At 45.6% G+C, this 25,485-nt stretch overlaps 1 protein-coding gene across 1 annotated transcript in view; it reads right to left on the bottom strand.

Annotated features, from left to right (window-relative positions):
* Positions 1–25,485, bottom strand: part of CEMIP (cell migration inducing hyaluronidase 1) — a 908,751-nt gene that overhangs the window by 370,663 nt on the left and 512,603 nt on the right. The window contains exon 2 of the mRNA XM_085644720.1: positions 15,300–15,417. Coding sequence (XP_085500846.1) covers positions 15,300–15,357 — 58 coding nt within the window. The 5' untranslated portion in view covers positions 15,358–15,417. The remainder of the gene's footprint in view (positions 1–15,299; positions 15,418–25,485) is intronic.

Genomic DNA, 25,485 nt, shown 5'->3' with positions numbered 1-25,485 from the left:
GGTTTTTACCCATTCTCTGTGGGTAAATGTGATGGTACATATTGTGAAAGATTACTACGAAGCCTGAAAGACCCAAACGTAGCCAAAAAATCAAATATGATTTATATATTTCCTGATTCTCTATAGTTTATAAAATAAATAAATGGCACCTAAAACATGCTTCTAACCCCTGTATCTTTAGACCAAAGACCACAAAACTGAAAAAAGGAAGAAGAAACAATATTTTAGTGACATCCCTAAACACCAAAACTCAAGCAGATTAATGTTAGCCCAGTCTTTCTTACTGCTACCTTATATAACAAAGTTACATTGTATTGCATTTTCAGGAAGAAATAAAAATGACTCTTTCACTCGCCTTTTTCTTTCTTTCTTTTAATGGCATTTAGTGTGTGGTTGTGCAGGGTTTTTTCAGTGTTTATATATTTACACTGGTGAGGGCTATTTCCCTTCCGGTGGCGTTTTATCAGTTATTATAGGTTTAAACCTAAAACTGAACAGCCTAACTATATGCAACCCTACTCTATGCCTCTTCAGTGTACAACACTCCACTGTACTCCACTATTCCATTGGAAGCCACTCAACTGTCTGCTAATACACTCTACCCCATTCCAGAGTACGTCACTCCAGTCTACACCACTTCACAGTACACCACTGCACTGTATACCACTCCTCTCTATGCTAAGGCACTGTATGCCACTCCACTCCACTCCACTCTACTCTACTCTATGCCACTCCAGTGTACACCACTCCCCTCTACACCACCCCATTCTACCCTAGTCCATCGGACACCACCCCACTCTACACCACTCCCCTACATGGTATTTCCTTCTACTCCACCCTACTAGTCTAGACCACACCACTCTACTCTATGCAATTCTACTCTATGCTATTTCACTGTACTCTACTCTATGCTATCCCACTGAGCGTCACTCCACTCTACGCTATTACACTGTTCGCAACTTCAGTCTTTGCCTCTCTACTGTATGGTATTCCACTCTCTCCCACTCCACTGTATGCTACTATACTGTATGCCATTATACCCTACTCCACCCAAAAAAACACCACTCATTCTAAACCACTTCACTGTATGTCACTCCATTGTACGCTACTACATTATATGCTATTATCCTTTACGCCCCTCCACTGTACCTTTTCTCTTCCGGTTCCTGAGCTCTGCTGCCGCATAGACTGAGAGCTCCGGAGAGTGAGGGGTGGATCCATTGTAAACCTGTGACCCGGGGGTGCGGCGGGGGTTCAAGCCCCCATGGCGGTGTAGACTTGCTGGGGAGTACTGGGGGACACGGGCTCTGACTCTGATGGTGCTGCCCAGGGACGGGGATTGGGGGTTACATATCAGCCCGGGGGACATGACTGGCCCCAGAGCGCAGCCACTGACCCCTTCTCCCACCTCGCTTCCCGGCACAAGCTCCGACGAGGCCCTTGAGCAGGGTCCAAAGGGGCCCCGCAGGCAGGTGGATTGAGGAGCTGGGCCTCCCCGAGCTCTTCCCTCCACTGGCAGAAGACTGGGGTCTCATCTCAAGCATTTGCTCCGTGCACCGAAGACAGGGCCGCTCATTGGCAGCCCGGTCTCTCTCCCCTTCTGAACCCTTCACAGTACCTGGTGGGACTGGAGGAACTGAAAGGCTGGGGACACCAGGGGTTCACCTCAGTAAAGGCTTCCTCCTCTCAACAGCACTTTTGTGTTATTCAAGCATATTAATACCCAGTACAGTGATGTGTGCACAGAGGGGTCTGCTCTTCGCATGTACAGGGTAGTGATCTGTGTGGTATGGGGGGATCTGCTCATCTCATGTCCAGGGTAGAGATGTGTGTGACACGGAGTGGTCTGCTCCTCTCATGTCCAGGATAGTGATGTGTGCGTGGCACAGAGGGGTCTGCTGCTCTCATTTCCAGGGTAGTGATCTGTTTGTGGTGGGAGGATCTGCTCCTCTTATGTCCAAGAGCAAGACCTCTGACCTCCTGGTCGGAGTCACTGCTCTCCTCCCACGTAGCTCCACTGTTAAGGCTCTGCCCTTCAGGTAGGTGTTCGAGGACCTCCTCCACCGGCAGGCTCCTGCCTGAGCCTCATCCCTGGTTGTCTAGTGGAAGAGTTCCCTGCTCTTCTGCTATTCTAGTTGTTCTGTGTCATTTTGCTTTTCTCGTGTTTGCCTTCTTTCCTCTAGTTTTTGCCTCTTTCTCTCTGCCTTTTTCCTATATTGTGCCTCTTTCTCTCTGTCTTTTTCCTCTATCATACCTCTTTCTCTTTTCCTTTTTTTCTCTATTGTGCCTCTTGCACTCTGCCTTTTTCCCCTGTTGTACCTCTTTCTCTGTCTGTTTGCTTTATGTCACTTTTCTCTTGGTTTTCCTATTACCCTCACCGTGCTCCCTGCCTCTGCTGTCCCCATGGCCCCTCCCCCCCAGCGTGTCATTCCCACTCCTGCCTCCCAGCTGACGGTCCTCCCCGAAGCCTTCTAGCCTCCAGCCCACCAGACGCCAGCGCACACAAACCACTGAACTGCATCCTCCACAATGTACGCTCCCTGCACAGACACGCCATAGAAATCTGGGACCTCCTTAACACCCACACGCCCGACGTTGCCTTCGTCACAGAGACCTGAACCAACGCCAGCTCCGCACCAGACATTGCAAACGCCATCCCCGACGGATAAAAGATCCTGAGAAAAGACCATCCCAACAGCTCTGAGGGAGGCCTCGCCACCGTCCACAAAAGCTCCCTTCGACTGACAACCACCAACTCGGAAGATGCCTCACCCCCCAAGGAACACATCCATGTCCAGATCCAACCCAACCCCAGAACGACCCTCCGCGGAACACTCGCCTACAGACTGCCTGGACCCCGCACCCCCTTCACCAATGCCATTGCCAACCACATCACATCCCATGCCCTCACCTCTACAGACTACATACTACTCAGGGAGACCTGAACTTCCACCTGCACAACCACAGCAATCCCAACACCACCGCCCTCCTGGGGCTCCCCACCAACATAGGACTGAAGCAACTTGTCTCCACCCCCACTCACACAGCAGGAAACAAACTCTAACCCATCTTCGATGGAGGAAACTACATTCGCTCCAGCCACACCACGGAACTGCTCTGGACCGACCACCACTGCATCCATTTCTCCTTTACGAATCCCACCACACCCAAGCACACACTCCACCTCCCACACAGAAGCTGGAACAAAGTCTCCAAAAAACACCTCACCTCTGCCCTCACCTGCACTCCACCCCCTACTACGACAGATGCCAACACAGCGCCAAGTAACCTCCACCAATGGATCGCCAACTGTGCCAACATTCTCGCCCCCCTTCAGAGCATCACAAGACGACACAACAAGAAAGCCAACTGGTTCACCACTGAACTCAGAGAATTCATGCGCTCCTGACGACAACTGTAAAAGACATGGAGAAACAGCAGAACACTGGAAACACACGCCGCCTACAAAACAACCATCACAGCACACCACCAACTCATCAAATCAACAAAGAAAAACTTCATCCAAGAAAGAATCCTCGCAAATGTCCACAACTTCAAGGAACTTTTCCCCATCATACAGGAATTCACCAAACCCAACAGCAAAACAACCAACGTCCCTCCCTCCCAGGAGCTCTGCAACAAACTCAGCTCCTTCTTTCACCTCAAGACCAAGACCCTCTATAACAACTTTGACGATCAAGACCATGGCACCGCCTCAACTCCCACCCTCAACGATGCCACCCAACAGACCCTTCTCACCTGGACCTCTCTCACCACAGAAGATAACCTAAAGACAATGAGGAGCATCCACTCCGGAGCACCTTCTAACCCCTTCCCGCTGCACATCTTTCACAGGGCCGCCACTAACCCCAGGCGGAGCTGTTATGTTATGTTATAACAATTTGTATAGCGCAATACTACCCATAGGTGTCTAGGCGCATAAGTAGTGCCTCTATTCAGAGTTTGAGGGAGTTGGAAAAAAACTCAGTGGAACTTCGCTCCCTCCTTAATTAATTAGCGCTTGACGTACAACGTAGGGGTTTCCAAAGAACAAGGCCCGTGAGGATGAGGAAGGAGAGTGGCGATGACCAGGAGGAGGCAGCCATGGCAGGTAAGTGCCTTTTAAAAAAATTATAATTAATTAGGGAGGGTGGAGGGGCCGGCTTACTCCACTCCACCATGGAGTCGGAGCTTTGCCTAAACTCTGTGTTCGCAACGGAGCACGGAGTAGGCAAAACTCTGTAAACTCCGCTTGCGGGGCGGAGTTACCCGCCTGGGCTTAACCGCCACTGCCGTCGCACCCGAGCTACGCTGAACTATCAACTGCTCCCTCAACACAGCCACATTTCCCGACAACTGGAAGTCAACCCCCTCCTAAAGAAGCCCTCTGCAGACACGACGAACCTTTAGGTTCTTCAGGCCCATCTTATTGCTTCCTTTTGCTGCCAAAGTCATTGAAAAGGCCATCAACACCCAGCTAGCACACTTTATAGAAACCAACAGCATCCTAGACACCTCTCGGGCAGAATTTCCACAGCAACCACAGCACCAAGACCGCCCTCATTGCCACCACCAACGGAATCCGTGCCCTACTCAACCAACCCCACACAGCAGCCCTCATCCTCCTGGACCTATCAGCAGCCTTCGACACTGTCTCCCCATGCACACTAGCCAACTGACTCAATGACACGAGCTTCCAAAGTAAGGCCTTAGACTGGATACGTTCTTTTCTATCAGGCAGAACACAGAGAATAAAACTCCCGCCCTTCCTCTTAGAATTGACAGACATCAGATGCGGAGTACCCCAAGGATCGTCCCCAGTCACACACTCTTCAATGTTGACATGGCCCCCTCGCAACCATTGTCAGAAACCATGGGCTCAACATTGTCTCCTACGCCGATGACACTCAGCTCATCCTCTCCCTCACCAAGGAACCCAACATCACCAGGCGAAACTTCCAAGAAGGAATGAAAGCCGCAGCAACCTGGATGAACAACAGCTGCCCGAAGCTCAACTCTGAGAAAACAGAAGTCCTCATCCTCGGCTCCACCCACTCTGCATGGAATGACACCTTGTGGACCCCCACCCTTGGAAACCCACCTACCCTAACGGACAATGCACAAAACCTTAGCATCATACTCGACTCTTCACTCAGCATGAACCACCAGATCAACACTGTATACTCCACAGGCATCAGCAACCTCTGAATACTTTGCAAGATGTTCAAGTAGATCCCTCCTGACTCCAGGAAAACCGTCACCTACACACTTATCACCAGCAGACTGGGCTACGGCAATGCCCTCTATGCTGGAATCAACAAAAACCTCCTTGCAAACTCCAGACCATTCAGAACACCGCAGCCAGACTTATCCTTGATATCACCGACACAACCACATCACCCAACATCTCTGCGACCTCCACTGGCTCATCGTCGAAAAAAGAATAACCTTCAAGCTGCTCGCACACAAAGCCCTCCACAACACCAGACACCAATACCTCAATAACTGAATCTCCTTCCATGCCCCCAAGAAAAACCTGCGCTCAGCCAACCTCGCCCTAGCCATTGTCCCTCGTTTCTACAGGACCAGAGCTGGTGAAAGATCCTTTTCCTACCTCGCAGCCAAGACCTGGATTGAACTCCCCCTTCACTTCCAAACGAGCCTGACACTGCACCAATTCAGAAAGGACCTCACGACCTGGCTCTTCGAATTACCCTAACGGAACCCCTCATTCCGCCACCTCCCGCGCCATGAGACCCTTACAGGTGAGTAGCACGCTCTACAAAACCCTGATTGATTGATTAACTGTACGCTACTACAGTATACGCTATTACACTCTATGCCACTGTATGCCACTTCAGTGTACACTACTCTGCTCTACGCTATTCCACTTTATACCACTCCACTGTACGCTATTCCACTCTACACCACTGCAGTGTACTCACATCCACTCTATATAACTCCACTCTACAAAACTCTACCACACTCTATGCCACTCTACTAGACTGTACTCCACCTTATCCCTATACAGTCCACTGTCCAAAATAGCACTCAACTCTAGGCCCCTTCACTCTATTGTACAACACTCTACCCCACTCTATGACAGTTTCCAACACTGTACAACACAACACTCCACTCTATTTTATGAGATGCCACTCCAATTTATTAAAGTTTCCATGGACTCTACACTTCTCCAGTTCAATGTATGCTACCCTACTCTACGCTAATCCACTAGACCCTACTCCACTCTACGCCACTTCACTGTACACCACTCCACTCTATGCTATTCCACTCCATGGCACTCCACTCTTTGAAACACCCCTGTATAACACTCTACTGCATGACTCTACACTTGACAACAATGAACTGTACGTGAATCTACTCCACTGAACTCCACTATATGTCACTACACTCTACAATACTCTGCTACAATCTGTGCCACTCTACAACATTCTACTTGATGACACACCGCACAATATTCCACTGTATGCTAAAAACTGTGTGCTACTCCACTTTATGATAATCCACTCTATGCCACTACAGTGATGCCAATCTACTACAGGCCCCTCCATTATATGACACTCTCCTCCACTCTGTATAACGCCACTCTATAAAAGTCTACCACACTTCATAGCACTCTACGGCATTCTACTCCACTCTGTCCCCATACACTCCACTGTCCAACTCTATACTCAACTCTATGCAACTCCACACCAATGTATAACAATCTATTCCACTATACGATACTTTTCAATACAACACAGCACTTCACTCTACTGTACAAGACCCCACTCCAATTTATAACAGTTTGCTACCTATACTATGCCAGTACACTCCACTCCATGCCACTCTACTCTACAGCACAGAATACACTCTATTGTACTTTACTCCACACTACATCACATCACACAACTCCACTCAACTCTACTTCACTGTACGAGACTTTACCTCAATCTACGCTACCACACAACAATTCACTCTACACAGCTTCACTGTTTCACACACTACTGTACTCTATGCATGTACCTCTACTCGACAACACTGTACTACACTGTATGTGACTCTCCAACACTTTAGTCATGTCTATACCCCTTCACTTGACTGTACAACACTGTACTATACTGTATACCACTGTACAACATTCTACTTCACTCTACTCTACGATACGCTAGTCCACTATTCAACACTGTACCCAACTCTTTGTATGCCACTACTCTGACACAGTACTCCACTCTGCTCCACTACACCATTGTACGCCACACGACTCTATGCCACTTAATGCTATTGTACTCTACAACACTGTATGTGCATTCACTCTACCATACTCTACAACACTGTCCTGTACACTACTCCACTCTACCAAAAGCATCTAGACTGTGTGCCACTTTACTCTAGTGTATTTGACATCACTTTCCAGTACTGTACAACACCCCACTGCACTGTACTGTACAACACGGTACTCCAAGTTATGACACTTTAATTGACAATTTGCTACGCCACTCCACTCCACTGTACTGCACTCTACGTCACTATAGTCTGCAACATGCCAATCCACTCTATGGCACATTTACTCGACTCTACACTACCACACTCCAGTGTACTCACCTCCATTATACTCCAATCTACTACACTTTTTCCCACTCTACGCCACTGTACTATACTCTACGACGCTCCACCGTCCAACACTCTACTACACTTTATGCAACTCCCCTCTGCAACACCGTACTACACTCTATGCCACTCTGTTCCACTCTATGCCACTGTACTACACTGTATCACACTCAACGACATGCCACTCAACTTCTATCTATGATACGCCAGTCTACTATATGATGACACACCACTCCACTCTACAACACTCTCCTCCACTGTACTCTACGACACTCCACATGGTGATACTCCACTCAATGGGGCATATTATCAAGGACGGCGTTAAAATTATTGCCGCTTTTGCGGCAGAAAACTGCCGCTAAAGCGGCGATAATGGGCTTGATAATATGCCGCAGAGAATTCCAATAGAAGCCCATGTTCTGGTGTGAACATGGGCTTCTATTGGAATTCTCTGCGACATATTATCAAGCTCATTATCGCCGCTTTAGCGGCAGTTTCTTGCCGCTAAAGCGGCGATAATTTAAAGCCGTCCTTGATAATATGCCCCTGAGACACTCAACTTCACCCTACTCCACAATAAAACACTCCACTCCACTCTTTGGCAGTCAATGACACACTACTATACTATTAGAACATGCCATTCTACTGTACAACTTGCTGCTCCAGTCTACGATACTTGACATCACTAAATGAGACACCATGCCACTACACTATATAAAATTTTACTACACTGTACAATACGCTACTACACTCTATTCTACTCCACTTGAATCCAATTTACAATACTTCAGTCTGTGATAATAGACTTTACAACACTTTACCCCACTGTACAGTACGACACTCCACACAACTATCCACGCGCAACACTGTATTCTACGATTTGAAACACATTTTTATTTTTAAAAATTAAAAACATTGAAATTCAATGAAAAAACAAAGGTTAAAGCTTAGTTATAGTTAGGGAAACCTTTTTTCTCATACAAACCAAGTTTAAACTACACAAACTTTAAAAGTTATAAAGTTATAATTGTAAATTACATTTACAATGTATCCACCACCTTTGAATTATTAAAAGTGGCGGAGCATGTTACACACTTTTTTCAGCTCGCTAACCAGACAACACTAACTATAACTCACCACTCTACTATGCAATTTGTTGCGAAAAATAATGTCATTTGAGAAGTTATAAGTGTTGTTATGAATGCCATGAGTTCACATGCTATAAGTGATGTAGTAGGCAATGCAGTGCATGGAAGACCTTTTAGTCCCAAAGGTGAATCCTGATACCAACAGAGAAGATGAACTTGACAAAATATACCTCAGAACATGGCCTATATTGTCAGTAGAAAATAACCTTGAAGGATATATAGAAGAAAATCCTAGGGTGACCTTTAGGAAGGGAGTTACGCTGAAAAACAGACTAAGCCAGAATGATACTGAGAAAACGGCGAATAGCATGGGTAAAGAAGTCAACGGCTTCTTCCCCTGGTCAAAATATAAAGTTTGTAAACACAGCATGGCAGCTGCTGAGTACCTGTCCCCACTGACAGGTTTGGTAGTGAGGATAAACAGCACTTTACTTACACTTCTGATTTCACTATTTTTGTACTAAATTGCCCATGTGGACTCAGCTATGTGGGGAGCACTACACACCTCACTAAGAAACGGATATATTGGAACATGCTAGGGCAATTAGAAATATAGACAAACAATATCCAGTAGCCTGTCATTTTAACACATTCACAACAGAGATAGCAAAAAGCTGAAATTCTTTGCGATTGCCAGAGTCCCAGAAAAAAAAGAGGGAGTGACCGAATACGTACAGAATGGACTATAAAACTAGCTTGTCAGCTTATAAACATTTGCTGCAAAAAACAAAACAAAAGTATTTTACTGATAAAATAAACTCAGCAAAAAACTCTTCTAAAGAGCTTTTTAAAATAGTGAAAACTCTAGCTCATCCATGCTCCTCGACTTTTTCAGCTAGTCAAGAGCTGTGTAATAAGATCTCTAAATGCTTCTTTGAGAAGGTAAATAACATCTTTGTCACCTTCTCTGATTCGACCTGTGAAAATACTCAGAGCCTAGCAACTTCTCACACAGAAACTAAGATCGATAGCTCACTTCTACTTAACTTTGCCCCTCTAACAGAACTAGACATAACTAACCTATTATTGAAGATAAAGTCAGGCTCTCCTTTTGATCCATGCCCAAGTACAGTAGTTATGTTAGCTGTAGAACCGGTCTCAAGAATACTGACTTCCATCTTTAACACTATGTATTCAGATGGATACTTTCCAAGAGACTGGAAGCATGCTTCAATTTTGCCACTCCTAAAGAAACCTAATTTGGATGCCAATGACCCCAATAATTTTAGACCAATATCTAGAATCCCACTCCCGGGGAAGGTCATTAAGAGGAATATTAATACCCAACTAAATAAGTTTCTGCAAGACTCACAAGCCTTGGACCCAACTCAGTTCAGATTTAGAAGGGGTCACAGCACTGAAACCGCGCTTTTGAAATCCACCGAAGAGATCAGGAATATTTTGGACCAAGGAGGGAATGCCGCCTTGATCATGTTGGATCTCTCAGCGGCATTCGATACTGTCCACCACGGTACACTGATGGAACGTTTACAGGAAGTAGGAGTCAAGGGCTCTGCCTGGAAACTTCTTAAATCTTTTTTGACGGATAGAGTACAAACTGTAGCCTTGGATGAGTTTGAAGCTAAATCATTTTCCCTGCCTTGTGGTGTTCTGCAGGGATCATCATTAAGCCCGACCCTTTTTGATGTCTATGTTTCCTCACTGGCACCGCTTGTTGAATCATTTGGGTGTACATTAACCTCATATGCCGATGACATCCAAATAGTGGTTAACCTATTTCCAGGCGGCTCTGTGAATACTTCATTAAGGCTACAAAATTGTATGAGTGCCGTGGGAGGCTGGATGGCAAAAAACTGTCTAAAGCTCAACTCTAGTAAAACGGAAGTGGCTCTTTTCGGCAATAATCCTAATCTATGGACACCAGTCTGCTGGCCGGTAGATCTTGGCCAGCTCCCCACGCCAGTAGGGAAAGTAAAAAATTTGGGAGTATGGTTAGATGCCAAATTGAGCTGCAGGGACCAGGTAAATAAAGTTGTCTCCACTACCACCTACATCCTTAAATCTTGTAAAAAAAATCATGCCACTACTCCCAAAAGCAGTACAACAAATAGTTGTTACCACTCTTATAATGCCAAGATTGGATTATTGCAACAGTCTGTATTTGAAAATACATGAAGGATCCCTAAATAAATTACAGATTCTGCAGAACGCAGCCGCCAGATTACTTACAGGTACACCTAGGACTGATTCCATCTCTGTCCAAATTAAAGCTCTGCACTGGTTGCCAGTAAGGAAACGTATTCAATTCAAGGCCTTGACTCTGGTTTTTAAATCCCTTCACGGATTCGGGCCTGAATTTTTAAAACAGCGACTCTACTGGTACACCCCTAATAGAACCTTACGATCTTCTGACGCCAAATTGGCAACAGTACCCAGGGTGAAGAAGGCCAATTGGGATGGCAGAAGCTTCATAGTCAATGCAGCAAGAGCCTGGAATGCTCTCCCTTTCTCTCTAAGAAGTATGACCAATCTTCTTGTATTCAGAAAGACATTAAAAACCTTGCTCTTCACTAACTGAGCCTCCGTGTTCCCCCCTTTGACTCGGTCCCTCTTTAGGCCTTCTTCCAGCACCAGGACACCTTTTTGGTAACAGCTGCGCTCTATAAATGGCTGTAACATAACATAACATAACTCTGACATCTTAAGTCAAAATACATTTTTGAACTTGAATTTAACACCGAAATTCCCAATGGCTTAAATATGGACGAAGAGATGCCCATTCATTTGGGTAGATTGAGCAAATTTGCGTTGTGGTGCTTTACACAATAGCAGCTTTGTTAACTCATTACTACATTTACTGTCTAAAACATTTAATACTCTCTTTAATTTTTTGATCTACGGTATAATATTCTTCTGTTTTTCTTTTCCTTTATCACTTCTGTCCTCACTTTTCATATGCTTTTCTTTTTCTCTTGCAGGGTTGGGGAACACAGGAGATTTAAGCCTATCATTCTAGGGCAGCCGATAAGCTAACATTTGGGTTACTCATGAAACATCTACATTTGCCCACTGGGGCATAATTATGTTGGCTTGCAACAACAATGGATAATTTTGTTTGCTCTTTGGGGGCTATATGAAGCACACTGTTGGTGTACTAATACATCAACATTCAAGAATGGCACTCAGTATAATTTTTGGTAACTATCAGTATTTTTGTCTCACATTTGCACACTTAGGCAAGATTACGGTTGCTTCGAACCCCAATAATTACAACAGTGACTGGGGTAAAAGTGTCAATGAGATAGCTATCAACAATTATATAATTGTACTTCAACATTATTATCATTCAAGTTATTGGCGATATCATGTATAGCACAGACTTTCCAGTACAAAGAAACTTTTGCACTAAAAATAAATCCCAAATCACCACTTTGCACCAATTTGTGTCACCTTTGGCAACACTGCACAAGCGCAAATTATTGATAAATCTGTCCCTCTGTAAGCAAAGCTGTCTACCCAAAACAATTGTGGGCTTTAAAGTATGTGTGTTGTACGAATATCAATATAAACAAACACTTATTCCAAATGATTCAGTTAACCCATTTAGAAATTTGTGACTTACAAAGTGCATCTATAACATAAAACAAAAAGTTCTATAAACTCATGAGAGAAAAAAAGAAAATAAATCAGTGATTCAATATGTTTAAAGAATGTGATTTAGCTACAGAAAAACTTGATTATGAACAGTGTAAATATTTAGACATTTCATGAAATGCTGACATGTGAGGAACGTTTAAGTCCCAACTCATATGATGTTTCAACCCAGTTAGGTAAATTATACCCAGGGCCTTCATCAGTACAGTAAAGATGTGTCAGGTGGGTAGCACCCTGAAGTGAATTCATTAAAATAATAAATAATTAGAAAAGAGTCAGGTTAAGGAAAATCAATAACCAGGGGCAGCCCAAAGGATAAAGGTAGTATTCCTACCTAGAACTAGAACTTAGTCGTGTGGTGAGCTGCAAATCCATTTATAGGGGTCTGAACTCTAATTGGGATACTGATGTGTCAAGGAATTATTTAATTACATCAAAGGGAAAACTAATCAGCAGTGGCCCGTGCAGGTAAGAGTGGTTGGGTTGGGGGGGTTTCGACAGACGACCATTAAATAAATAATTAATTTTCCCTCACCGCCTGTCGAAATCCCCCCTCCCCCCCACCCAGCCCCACCTCCCTTACCTGGATGGGCTGCTGCTGCAACTAATCCAGGTGTAAATGCACAATCAGCATAGGAAAAAGGGATGACTGACAATCTGGGTGGTATCTGTTTCACTAAACAAATAATCCAAATAATTCATAGGGGATTCTAGCATGAGAACAATCGAGTGAAACATTTGTCAGGGAACAAGGTTGAATGAACCTCTTGGGTCAACAAACTCTAGGTCTTCTTGAATGCTGTCTCAATGTTCACCAACTGGAAAGGAAATGGAAGCAGAAACATCCTACTGAGATCAGTGCACAATATAGAATTAACCTTGCAATTTATAATCAGATAGTCAATCTACCAAAAGGAGCTATTATCTTTCCCGGATTTTGCATGCCACAAACCAGAACAAATTAAGATTTTAGAGTTACAAGAGGAATTAAAGTCACCTCTAATGCTACAAACCTCTATTACCCCATCAGAAGATCTATGTAAGCTGCTATCAAAAATGTTTTTAAAAGAATTGATAAGGACCTACAACACCCAAGAATACATAGTAGCTCCTGAAATACCACCACTACCTGAGAACCAACCAATCCACATACACTGCTTCAGCTTAAAGGAATTGCCCCTGATGAGCTAGACTGAACCAATGCTTATAGCACCTGCCAAGTTTTCCTGCTGCTCTTTGTCAGGGCTGGGCTGGCCGTAGAAGACATTGGGTGTGTGCCCGGGAAGGTGGAAGGGTGGGGGCCGGTTTTGGAGAGGTGGGGGCAGTGTTTAATTTGTGAAAAAATAAGTGCTGGGGCCCTCGTCAGGAGGTCACTGCAGCTAGCACCAGGGCATTGCTCCTGTCAGCTCAGCCTATGACAGAACCAACACAACAACTAACCATGAAACCATACAAGTGTGACCATTATTCCAGGCCCCCAAAGATGTAGAAATGGCTCAGAAGGCAGGTCATCGCCATCTTAAGGCATATTGAAATAATATCCACCTGTTGTTGTGCTTGTATCTATATGAGACAAACAGCGTCACCGTGTAGCAGACTATCATAAGATCCGGTGCTGACAATTAAGTGCCGGTGCCAGCCACTGGAAACCACCGGCTCAAATTAAGCGGTGGGTGGGGGCCATTTTTTTTTTACTGGGAGACAATTTTGCAGCGATGCAGAAATATCGGCCCCCAGTAACAAAAGCAGCAGTGCTAGTGGCCGGTTTTGACAAGCAGCAGTGCTTCACGCTTGCGCCCCCCTTCAGGGTTAGGGGGAGGGCCAACAAAATTGCCAGGGCTGCTTTGGGTTTCCAGTCCGGCCCTGCTCTTTGTCCTGCAGACATAATGAATTCACTCAACCCCATTCCAATTTCTGTTTCCACTATTTTAACTTCTCTTTTCAACAGGAAGAAGGGCCTCCAATTTGGAAAGCAGTAATGGTTAAGACCTTATTAAAAGTCCTTCTCTTTCCCAAGTGATCCTGAAACTTTTACCAGATGTCATTGTTGCTATTTTTGGACAAAATGCTTGAAAAGTCGGGTTTCTTGCAGTTGCAAGCCTTTATCGAAAGCAACTATGGCTTGCACCCAGTGGCGTAATGTAAGATGGTGCCCCCCTCCTCCCACCTGCAGAATGTGATGAGGGCCCCTGAGGTTTCTAAATCTCACTGATATTCATTGACCTTGGGCTGAGTGGGGCCCCTTAAGCAGTTTGGACCCCCTGGAAGGTTGGGGCCCCCCTGCACCTCAGGGGCTGCGTGTGGCCTGTGTTACGCCCCTGCGTGCACCCTTTCCAGACTATCTTTAGGCCAGATTGCAGTACAGAACTGGTGGGGGTGGCAGATTCGATTGGTTCTTGGAGACTGGTTGAAGGTAGAGATGGGGCGAGGGTTCTTTCAGATCTTTCCGCTGCCTCTGACAGCATCAATCACCCCATTCTCGTCGCCAGACATCAAGAAATATGAATCAAAGAATCTATGATTAAAAGGGCAAAGCCTTTCCTAACTGAGAGGGAACACACCAGTAGCTTCACATCTGGGTGGGTATCCTCTCCTGAGAATGCAGACGCGGGTGCAGATAATGCTGAAGTATCTTGTGACACAGCCCTTGTCCACAAAAAACGGCACTAAAAACACCACCTCAGTCACCACAGACGCCCAGCAGCTGCACCGCTGGCATGCACTGGAAACAATGGAAAGGGAGGCAGTGTGGCGCCAGCCCTGAGAGGTGTGCTCGTCTCGGCGCGGTAAGGACTGGGACAGGAAGATGCTGAGGAGATTATGTTATGAGTACAGAAGACCCGCTTCCCCAGAGTACTTTCACACACACGGGATACAAAGTGAGCGGGAGTCTCAGGGGACTCCAGAAGAGAACACTCCACTGACCTGAGTCCAGAGCAGGAAGGAGGCTGAGGAGGAACAGCAGTCTGTAGGCCATGGTCATCGCTGTGCGGACGGATGCAGCTCACAGCCAGAGGCCCTCTGACCGGAGGCGTCACGGAACCTGCAAAGAAACCTCTGGTTAGAGAATATCTTACATACAGGGTTTACCATAACACACAGGAAGATATTTCTCTGGGTCATCGGAATCGAGACAGACTGCATTACCAATGGCAACATGTCACTCTACTCATCTTTCTTAAAGGACATGCATGGTCCTTCACTGCTGTCCATGTGTCATTTGTCACCTCCTCAGATACAGGAAAACAGGTTGGGGCATATTTACAAGCCCCTATCACCACAGGAATGTCGCTTTTAATGACGGACGTTCCTGTGGCGATAGGGGCTTTGCCTTATTTACAAGGCAGCGTAAAGCTACTTGAGGTGGCCTAGGAAGCAGTGCCAACATTAAGACCAGGGAAATTCTGGTCCTAGAATGGGAAAACGAGGAGAAATTCTTACTTTTTCCTTGTTGTTGCTGTTTCTATGTGTGCTGCATTGTGCAGCACACGTAGAAACAGCAAAACACCCATGGACGATTGTTTATGTGCAGGAAGGTGTTCATTTCTGTACATAAACAAGCATTCACTGAACGCAGGCACCCTTGCACTACGGAGCACGGGTGCCTGCGTTGGCGCTAAGCAGCTGATTATAGCGTCAGTGCAGGGAGAAACGCAGACATGCACCGTATTAAATATGGCGCAACCCTGCATTTCTAAAGTGATGGAGCCCGGCTTTAGCAATTTTGGAGCTAACCCGAGCTCCGCCACTTGCTTGTAAATATGCCCCTTCAGCTTTCACATATTAGTCCTCAATGTCCATAAATGGAATCCATTATACTATACAAGATCTCTGTGCTTCTTTTAAAAAAATACTCTATTATTCTTATTCAGTGCAAAAGTGATCACAAACAAAGTACAACCTAGTTTAAAAGTGACTTGTACTGACTCTGATGCAAATCTAACCGACCTCACTGCCACCATCTTTTTTGGCATGGGCGTCCAACTCTCAAGCACTGCCCACTTCTAGTCTAAAACCCATCTTGTGGTGCAGCTCAAGTGTGAAGGCGATTCACATCCATCTATGATACAACGGTGGCCTTACTGTCCATTTCATGAGCAAAAGTGATCTCCCTACCTCTTGAGTGTAATCATGATACCACTATTATGCGTTCAAGTGATCTTACTGTAAACATGTTCTTGATGTCCACATCAGGTGCAAAGGTATTCTCTTGCCCACTTTAGTAGTAAACATAATTCCACAGGTGTTAAACCTGAGGAGGACAGCGAAATCGCAATTCACTTGCAGATTAAAAATGATCTTAGTGGCTACTTATAGTTGAAAGCGATTCATGGTCAACCTTGGAGTAAAACTGATGTCACTGTCCATTTTGATTGTAAAACTGACATCACTGCCCAACTTGTGCACAGGTGAGTGTGGGGCGCTCGGCAGCCTGTTTGTGCGCCGGTCCTAAGGAGGGAACTGATAGCGCCATATCTTTGTAGATAAGGCTCTATCTACCCTGCTCCCTCGCTCTCTCAATGCAGCGCAGCACGTTTATGTGCTGCGCTGTGTGAAAATCGGGCCCGAGAGTAGCACAAGGCGCTATGCAACTGCAGTAAGCAGTATTAGAAGTATTTGATGAAATCAAGCACGGACTCGGGGGATATGGTCAGGTCTTCTTGACTTCCCTGGCGCGTTCCCAAGGCCTCTTCAGGGTCTGGAGTCACTCATCGCCTCGGCCCTCACTCACTCAGCTGCATTCTCCTGGGCGCGAGGAGCTCCGTCAGGCCCATGGAAGGAAGCCTGGCCGAGCTCGCAGTGAATCACGTCTGACGCGAGCCGAGGCGGCCGAGAGATTGTTTCCATCTGTTGTGCAGGCAGACCATCAAAGAGGCTAAAAGTGGAAGCGGCTCTGTGCTTCCAGCTACTGAGCTCACCGGGCCCCTGTTCAGATCCCGGCGGCACTGGCGGACTCGCAGCCGGGCTGGCGAGGGGCCTGCAGTTGTTGTTAAACTGGTAGCCTTAGCCTGGCGAGCATCGGGAGGCAGGAGCCGGTAGGGCTTGATAAGGCAAAACACCGGCGTCACGAGGTCAACGAGGAAGAGTTCCTTCTTGTGGCCCCGATTATAGTGGGGACCACTGGCCAAAGCAGGCAGCTCCAAGCAAACCAGGACCCCTACCTGCTTCATGGACACTACTAAAGCAAAGACACTTTACCCGAACTCCTCCACTCATCAAGAGCAGTGCCCATACATGGGCCTCCTACATAGCACATGGCATATAGAAGGAACCCCCTCCTGCTCCATGTCATGGACCCCCACCCCTAGCCGGACCTGGATCCAGCAGCCGAAACTGATGAATTGACACACATTGAAGACTCCTATCCAGGACAAGAGGCCGCTAACACCAGGGCCGGGAACCAAAAGCAGCCCTGGCATTTGTTGTCATGGAAGACTCCGTAAATGCCATTGAATAGGATTACTCTCCATCGTGTGAAGGCTACACAAATTGACAACCACATTAAATGAGTCTGTCAGTGTCTCCTTTTGGCCAACCACTTCCCAGCAGCTTTAACATGTTACAAGTGTAATACAGAGATTACAGTCGACTGATAGTTTTCAAAGTCACACCCAAAGGCATCCCGGAAAGTATTGTAAAGGATTTGTCCCAAGGAATCATGCTTAAGAAACATTTAATAAACAGAGACAGAAATTTACAGCCATAGGAGGAGGACCTGACCGGGAAATCCTGAGTGCACAGATCAAAGTGGCAATCTTGAATGTGATGGTGTTGGGATGGGTTGCCTTTCCTGGACACATGTTCACTTCTTCTTGGGATGTGTGGAGCCTTATATTTTCCTCTATAATAATAAATGCAAGCACAGTTCCCCTCAACAATAGGCCAGGAGGTCTTAATGCATGAAAACGTCCTTATACACAAGAAGTCCATGACACTAAAAAACCTTGCCACCTGCACAGCAACTTGAGATTCATCTTCCAGCAACTCAGTACTCAATCACTCAATAAATCAGATGGTTAAACAGCCAATAAAATAGTCAACCTGACAACCAATCAGGCAAAGCCAGTCAAACAGTTAATGAGTAGGTCATAAAATCAGTCAATGAGTCAATTAACCAATCACCAAGGCAGCTTGTGCCTTGCTTGCGTAGACTGACAACTGTACTTGTTGTGCAGCCTATGTTTTGTCCCCAGTCTTTCACAGCTTCATGTCTCCAACTGCTCATGCCCTCCAGACTACTCCCACTTGTATTCTCTATCCGCCTCCCTTCAGCTACCCAGGACACACGTCATTGACAGTGATGTGGTTCAGGAAGGGCTCTGCCATGTATTTTCTTATTGCTGGTGAAATGTAGAGCCCAGGGAGGAGCTCCTGTGCAGTCACGGTTCCACCGGGTTCTCGGGAGGTGCATTCGAGGCTGGGAGTAGGCAAGGACCTGAAGACAGAGGTCAGTGAATGTATAGGTTCTTCACCAGCTATCTTTCGACTTTCAAAAATACCAAGGTCTCACACAGTCAGTGCCAGAGGTGCTGAAGCCCTCACGAGAAGCGCGTCTTGGTCACACGCACGCAAAGAATAGCAATGTTTTTCAATCAGAGTCACCTGCAGTCAGTAATAATGGCAGATTAGCATTCAAACCAATGTCAAACTGAGAGTCATGAATTGAGCTAGGATTACACTAAAAAGAGACTTGATTAAGGGACACTCCTAGAGGGGTACAATGTTAAATGTAAGGAATCGGAGGTAAACCTAACCACACCGGAAAAGCCCTGATTGGTAGAATTGTTTGAAGTCTTCATGACCTGTCCTGCGTTCAGTGACCTAAACAACATCATGACCTTCATGCACGACATGCATGCCTCCCCGCCAGGCCCTACTTACTGCTGCCTGCTGAAGGTTTGCATTTGTCCAAACCCACATCTTCGACCAATTTGACAACTTTTTCCTTGTCAAGACAACTACCTTGGCATGGAGACTAGAGACTGTGCCATAAGAATAACTGAAATATACAGCCAGTTTTTTAAGTGAGAGAAATTTAAAGTGCAGAAAGATGTCCTAAATTATGAACATTTTTGCAGAACATGTTCTGCACTTCAAATGTCTCCCATTTAAAAAAATGATTGTATGTTTGTGCTATACGTGTAACGGTGCCGCACATGGCAAAAGGTATTTCATGTGCTGCAAGTACATACAACACAGGCTCTCAGTCACCAATACAAATATCTCATTCATACACACATGTCCATACTTCCCCAAATACCATGCTCTCAGTGACACACAACAGCCCTGTCATGCTGCCCCTAGTCAAAGTATTTTGTTCAAACCAAAGTATATGGTTCTATGGACATAAGGCTTAAAGTCAATGAAGCTGGAGGTAGGGGTGTCTGGTAACAATGCACGAGTGGTTTAGCCTTCTGTAGCTCACGATGATTTTCAATGATCAGATGTAGCTCTCATTAAAGAAAAGGTTGGAGACCCCTGCTGTAGACATTGCGTAGAGCACCAACAGCACCTGGCACCAGAATGCCCTGAAACCATCACATTTGGACATTGGAGGAACCAGTAATAATGCCACTTGTCCTAGGCCCAAACAGTCCTAGCATTGTTCTTGTTCCTTGGACGTGCACTCAAAATAGTGAAAAACTGTGGTCACACATTATCCCTCACCACTCCCTGGGGTTCCACGAGTGGCAAGGTGATAAATGTGATATTTACAGTGGTGTAATTGAAATTTTGTCCGGCCCTATTTTAGCCCTGAAACAAATATCTAATAATGTAGTTGAAAAATGTGTCAGGCGAATAAAATGGTGCCCTTTGATCACTTAAAAAAAAAATTTGTTAATCAAATCACACACAAACACACACAGTTATTCCTTGTCTCTGAGAAGCTTGCATACTCTAGGAACCATTAACTTTGGCGTATTTACCCTCACAACGAACTCGTCTAAGATGTGCACCCACAGTATGAGGTTCTGAACTGTTCACTAACACAATCAGTGGGTCCTTGGCTCGAGGATGTTTGCACACAGTGCAGGCCCTAGCTTTGAGATGCTTGCACACGGTAAGAGACAGAACAATACACATCTCAATAAAAGCTTAAAGTGAGGTACACGCTTAACGAAAATAAAACAGTCAAAATATAAACCATCGTAACAAAAACAAACAAGAGGTTTGACCACATTTTTCATAATCGCTGTTTTACTGTCCTAAAAAACAGTAGTTTGGCAGGTGAAATGTGTTAACACTGCAGAACAACATCGTAAGAAAAAAAGAATTAATACATTAAATAGTGCAAGGGGCTTTAAAAAAACAACTCAAGGTTTCTGACCAGCTCCAATGACAATACACCACATGAATGAAAACAGTGCTGGAAGAGGGAAAGAAAATATGGGAGAGATCGGTCCCTTTTAAAAAAATCAAGTATAGCTGCTTACCTTTAAAAAACAACAAGACACAAAAATGATGTAAAAATTAGATTTATTTTAAAATCAATGCTCGACTAGAAATCCAGACTAGAAATACTTCAACCATTATAAAATCACCTCGCTCTGTATACCTCACTGGAACATAATACCCCAGGAGTGGCTGTGGTATGACCACCTGGCAATGCCGGTATGAGCTTTTGAGAAGACAAAATCTATGAGGACACCATCCCACATGAACAAGTCACAAGGGCATCTCCACGCTCTGAGATTCACTTCCACCCAAGCTCTCTTTCTGAGGTGTTTATTCTCGTTAGAAATCAGAGAGCATTGTGTAAATTAGCTGAGCCCAACACGCATGCGCCGAACATTGACTGAGTTCCAATCCCTCTGCAGAGACACAGAGAAACTCCTGAAGAATGACCGTGATCAGTAGAGAAACATCACCGCAGGTCCCTTGCACCCTCTATCAATGGCGCGAGCTGCAAAGAGATCTCTCTGAGTAAGAACATCCAAGATCCCTAAGAGGATCCCATGCCAAGACTCAGCTGAATTGTTGAAAGTACGCTATTACCACCATGAAGCCTGCAGTAAACAAACAAACCCAGACACCAAGTGGAAACCAGCATGGAGCGAACCCACTGCTGACATATGAGCTAGCACAGAGCTCCTGCAGTGCAGGATTCAGTGGCCGTGCACCAAAGGAACACGCCTGCAGCCACCACCAGCTCCATTAATGCTCACAGAGGTATCGCCTCAGTGAGGGGATTTATACTTGGATGAATCGGGAAGTTGCGCTTTGTCTGAAGTGGCCTTTTACATAGTATACGGTCAGAATGACCTGCATTATTCAGTGCCCTAAATTGATGAATGTGTAGCTGTGTCACGTGGTTGACTAGCAAGATTACAGCTCGAAATCCTGAGACTTCCTCGCTCCCCTCGCTGGTGTTGCACGTCTGTTGACCATTGTACGAGCCTTTTGGTCTCTGCTCTGCTGAGCAGCACTGACCTGAAAACCCGGAAGAGAGCCATTGCTGCCTGTAGTATCAGTGACATAGGAAGGGTGCAGTGAGCCGAATGCAGACAAGGAAACAGGAACCTACACCCCCAATACTGGTAGTAAAAACAACCACAAGTTGGTGTGAAGTGTGCGCCCCTCGCACACCCTGGGTCCTGGTGCCACTGCAGCACTGGTAGCTACTCCCCCCTGTAGCAGTGAACCCTTGAATGTACTCAGCTGCTGAATTTTTACTCCCTTCTTTAACTCTGCCTGATATTGCGTTTTCATGGCCTTAGCACTGTTTGACATCACTAACTTCATGAAAGTCATTTAAATCATCACATAGTTTTTAAAAAAGATATTGGTTGAAAACTCACTAAAAATGTTATTAGGGGGCACAAAATCTTCAAAACCTATTTTTTGTGTGGGAGCTATTTATTCCACAAGAAAAGGGTTGCTGAAAAAATATCCTACAGTTGACATTTTACAGCAATGACAATCCTTGCAAATTTATCAAAATGCAAAGTTTATCACCTTCGCCAAACTTGGTTAGGAGAATCATAATTTTGCACTCCCTAATCTAGCGCGTGAGCCTGGGCTCAGCATCGCTGCCTGCTTTGTTGGTGTTGTCTGGAGCGATCCAGCAGAGCTTCCTAGTGCAGCATGATGGTCTGTCTCTGCAGCTCTCGCCTGTGCAGAGTCTGCACAAGGCAGATAATCTGGTTGAATTAAAATGAAGACTTAGCACACTGCATTCATTTTGTCCTGCAGCTCCATCTTCTCATGAATCTTCTCAAGAAGACATTACCCTTGCAAGGTCCATTAGGTGCACTGCTGGAGGAAGAAGCAGAACATTCATGGATCGGTCTAGAGTCCGGTTTTCCTTCTTTGCTGGTGAAGCACACCTCTGTGTGGGGAGCAGTCTCAAGACATTACATCTGCACCACAGTCTAGAACTCTGGTCACAAACTGGTGACATCTTTTGTAGCCCAATCACAGCTGCTCCGACGATCACGGAACAGCTTGAAGAGTGTTGTGGAGCCTTCATCAGGAGCGTGGAACGCCACATCCGCCTGGTATGCCTGTGATGTCGCTCAAATCATCTAATCACCAGGTGCACGCTTTGTGGGACAAATCCTGCTGCTTGGAGACCACGACATGTCTGGTGACCTCGGTTTAGCTTCTGAATCTAGAAGATTGAAAGAGAGAGAGCAGTTCAGAAGCCAAGAATGTTCTAGTATATATTGCAAAGGATCAAACCCCCCATTGGCTGCAGCCCTGAATAGTATTCTGAGACATCATCACATGATTGTGGCATGATTGGCAATATGTGGTGTGCTTTAGGTAGATTTTAATATTACACTAGGCGGATCTACCAAGAACAGGATGTTGTATGCTGTGGCGGAGTGCCCGCCTGCACACATTCTACAATGAAAACAGTGAGTGCATCTCGAATTGTATAACATAGTCAATGCTTACCCACCTATGAGCACAAATCCATCTACTGCATTAAAAATACTTATCTTTCATGTGACAGAGTCCCTAGTTGCATAGCAGTGCGCGAAGACACAGTAAATGAAAGTGAAGCCCCTGTACAGCCGTTGATCTGACTCCTCCTTTTGCACCTCTGTGTTTCTGTTCCTCCAGGACAGACTGCTCCTTACGCCTCCCACCCAGGCTTGTGTGTGATTGGCCTCTGAGTGCAGAACAATGGACGATAGCTTCAACACTATTTGCTGTGACTCATAATGAGAATTCAACATCTAAAGCACTTGTAATGATCAAAGTGTTTAATGATTGACGGTCCCTCACTCTGCACATTGTACATTACATGATAATCCACAAAAATATCCAATCTTTATGTTGTATAATAACCATTCTCTCACTCTGCCCTCCGCCACCCAAAAACAAAAATTGGACTTGGTTAAAAAAATCCTTTATGAACATCAGTCCTTCATGAGAAGATGTCGGATCCTAAACCATGTGGGATGAAACCTAAAGTTTATCCTCTTCAGAAATGTTCTTGAGACATGGCTATTCAAAAACACATTCAGCACCCCAACCACCGGGCACAAACAGGCCCCACGTTCCAGCCATCGACCGCCAGCTCATGGGCGGAAGTGGCCATATGCACCTTCTTCAACAAGGGCGAAGATGCCATGGAGATTTAGGGCTAGAGGAAAATTCTCAGTGTGTAAAACATAGTTAACCTGCAGTTGGTAATATTTTAAACATTCGTTGTGTAATATAACGAAACAGCAACGTATTCTCGGATGCAGCTGAAATGTTATTATACAGAGGCCTGTGCCTTCTATGTGTTTTGATATTATATGGACAGAGTTGTTGTTACTCTACATTTAGTTCTGTATCTGTGCGAATTGGAAAATCCAAATAAAGTTCTAGTAAATTCAAACTAAGCATGTTTGATCACAGGCCATTTCTATTGAAGAAGTTGTGGATTCTGCATTGCGAGATGTGGTCGCGTACAGATCCTCATGCAGGGATTGAGAGTCACACACTCGTCGCCACCTCAAACCATGTGAAGGTGTGCACGCCTGGACCTCTCAGCGGGGTGTATCTCGAGAGCTTGGACCTCGCCCCAGTGAGCTCAGCCTGAGACAACCTTTGATGACAGTGTGAGTAGCATCTGTGAAGCAGTGCAGCGGTTCAATAACCAGTGATCTGGCACAGGTGAGTCTCTGTTAGCTGCTTGCTTCATTTTCGACATTATCACAAGGTTACCTGTTGAATGACACAGATGATTTCTATCAGAACAGATAAAAGTGGGTAGACATGGAAGCTCCAGTCCTTCCCCAGTTTCAGGAGCAGCAAGGCTTCTGCAGCGAGTGCTCTGGACAGGAACCATGTTGATCCTTTAAAATAACAAACTGATAAATAGTCATGTTCACAAATTCAGAGTTGATCATTAGATGGTATCCAGCAATGTGAAGCTGCTACTGCCTATGACGATTAAGGGCCAGCTCTAAGTTGATCAAAGACATGCGTGAAAGTCCCTAATGATGTGCACTCAATCCCCTTCCACAGCCTCTATGCAGTGTCCCAAATGTGTACTATAACTACTGCCAACCTAAGGCCTTCACGCCCTTGATATTGGCATTCCTTCTGTGAAGGGAGCTGTGCATGCATGGTTTATGTGTTTGTCGTCGGATGCAGTTTTCTCTCCAGTGATATCCTCTGTATTCCGCTGACCAGGCACTCGATGTCTGCAGGGGTGCTCACGTCTCCTCTCGTCTAATGAAGCCTAATTCTGGTCATTGGACTTCCGCTATCTGACGGCACCGTGATGTCGCACTAGAGGGCCTTGGTCAGTAGACGTCTTCACAACACAACTCTCTACCACCTTGCTTTCACTTTTATACATCATCTTTTACTAGAAGATGGCTCCAGAATGAAAGACTTCGCAAATGTAGAAAGCAGTCCCTGGTGCTACAAGGCCATCCATGCGGGACGGGCATGGCTCTCATGGAGGGGATTTGGTCGCTGGCTCCTCAGCGCCCCAGTTGGTATTGTTGGCTTCCTGGCTGGTCTCATGACCTCTGTGGGGCATTTGTGAAGGGCTTGTGATGCTAGTGTAGATATCTGTAATGAGCCCTGCCAATCTCATTTCCAGAATCACAGCATCGAGAATATTTGTTTCCTGAAATGGTGGGTTTCTTACATGTTGCCT

The sequence above is a fragment of the Triturus cristatus genome, chromosome 3_1 (genome assembly GCF_964204655.1).
Source record: "Triturus cristatus chromosome 3_1, aTriCri1.1, whole genome shotgun sequence".
NCBI lineage: Eukaryota > Metazoa > Chordata > Amphibia > Caudata > Salamandridae > Triturus > Triturus cristatus.
This window is presented reverse-complemented; position numbering and strand designations above follow the sequence as displayed.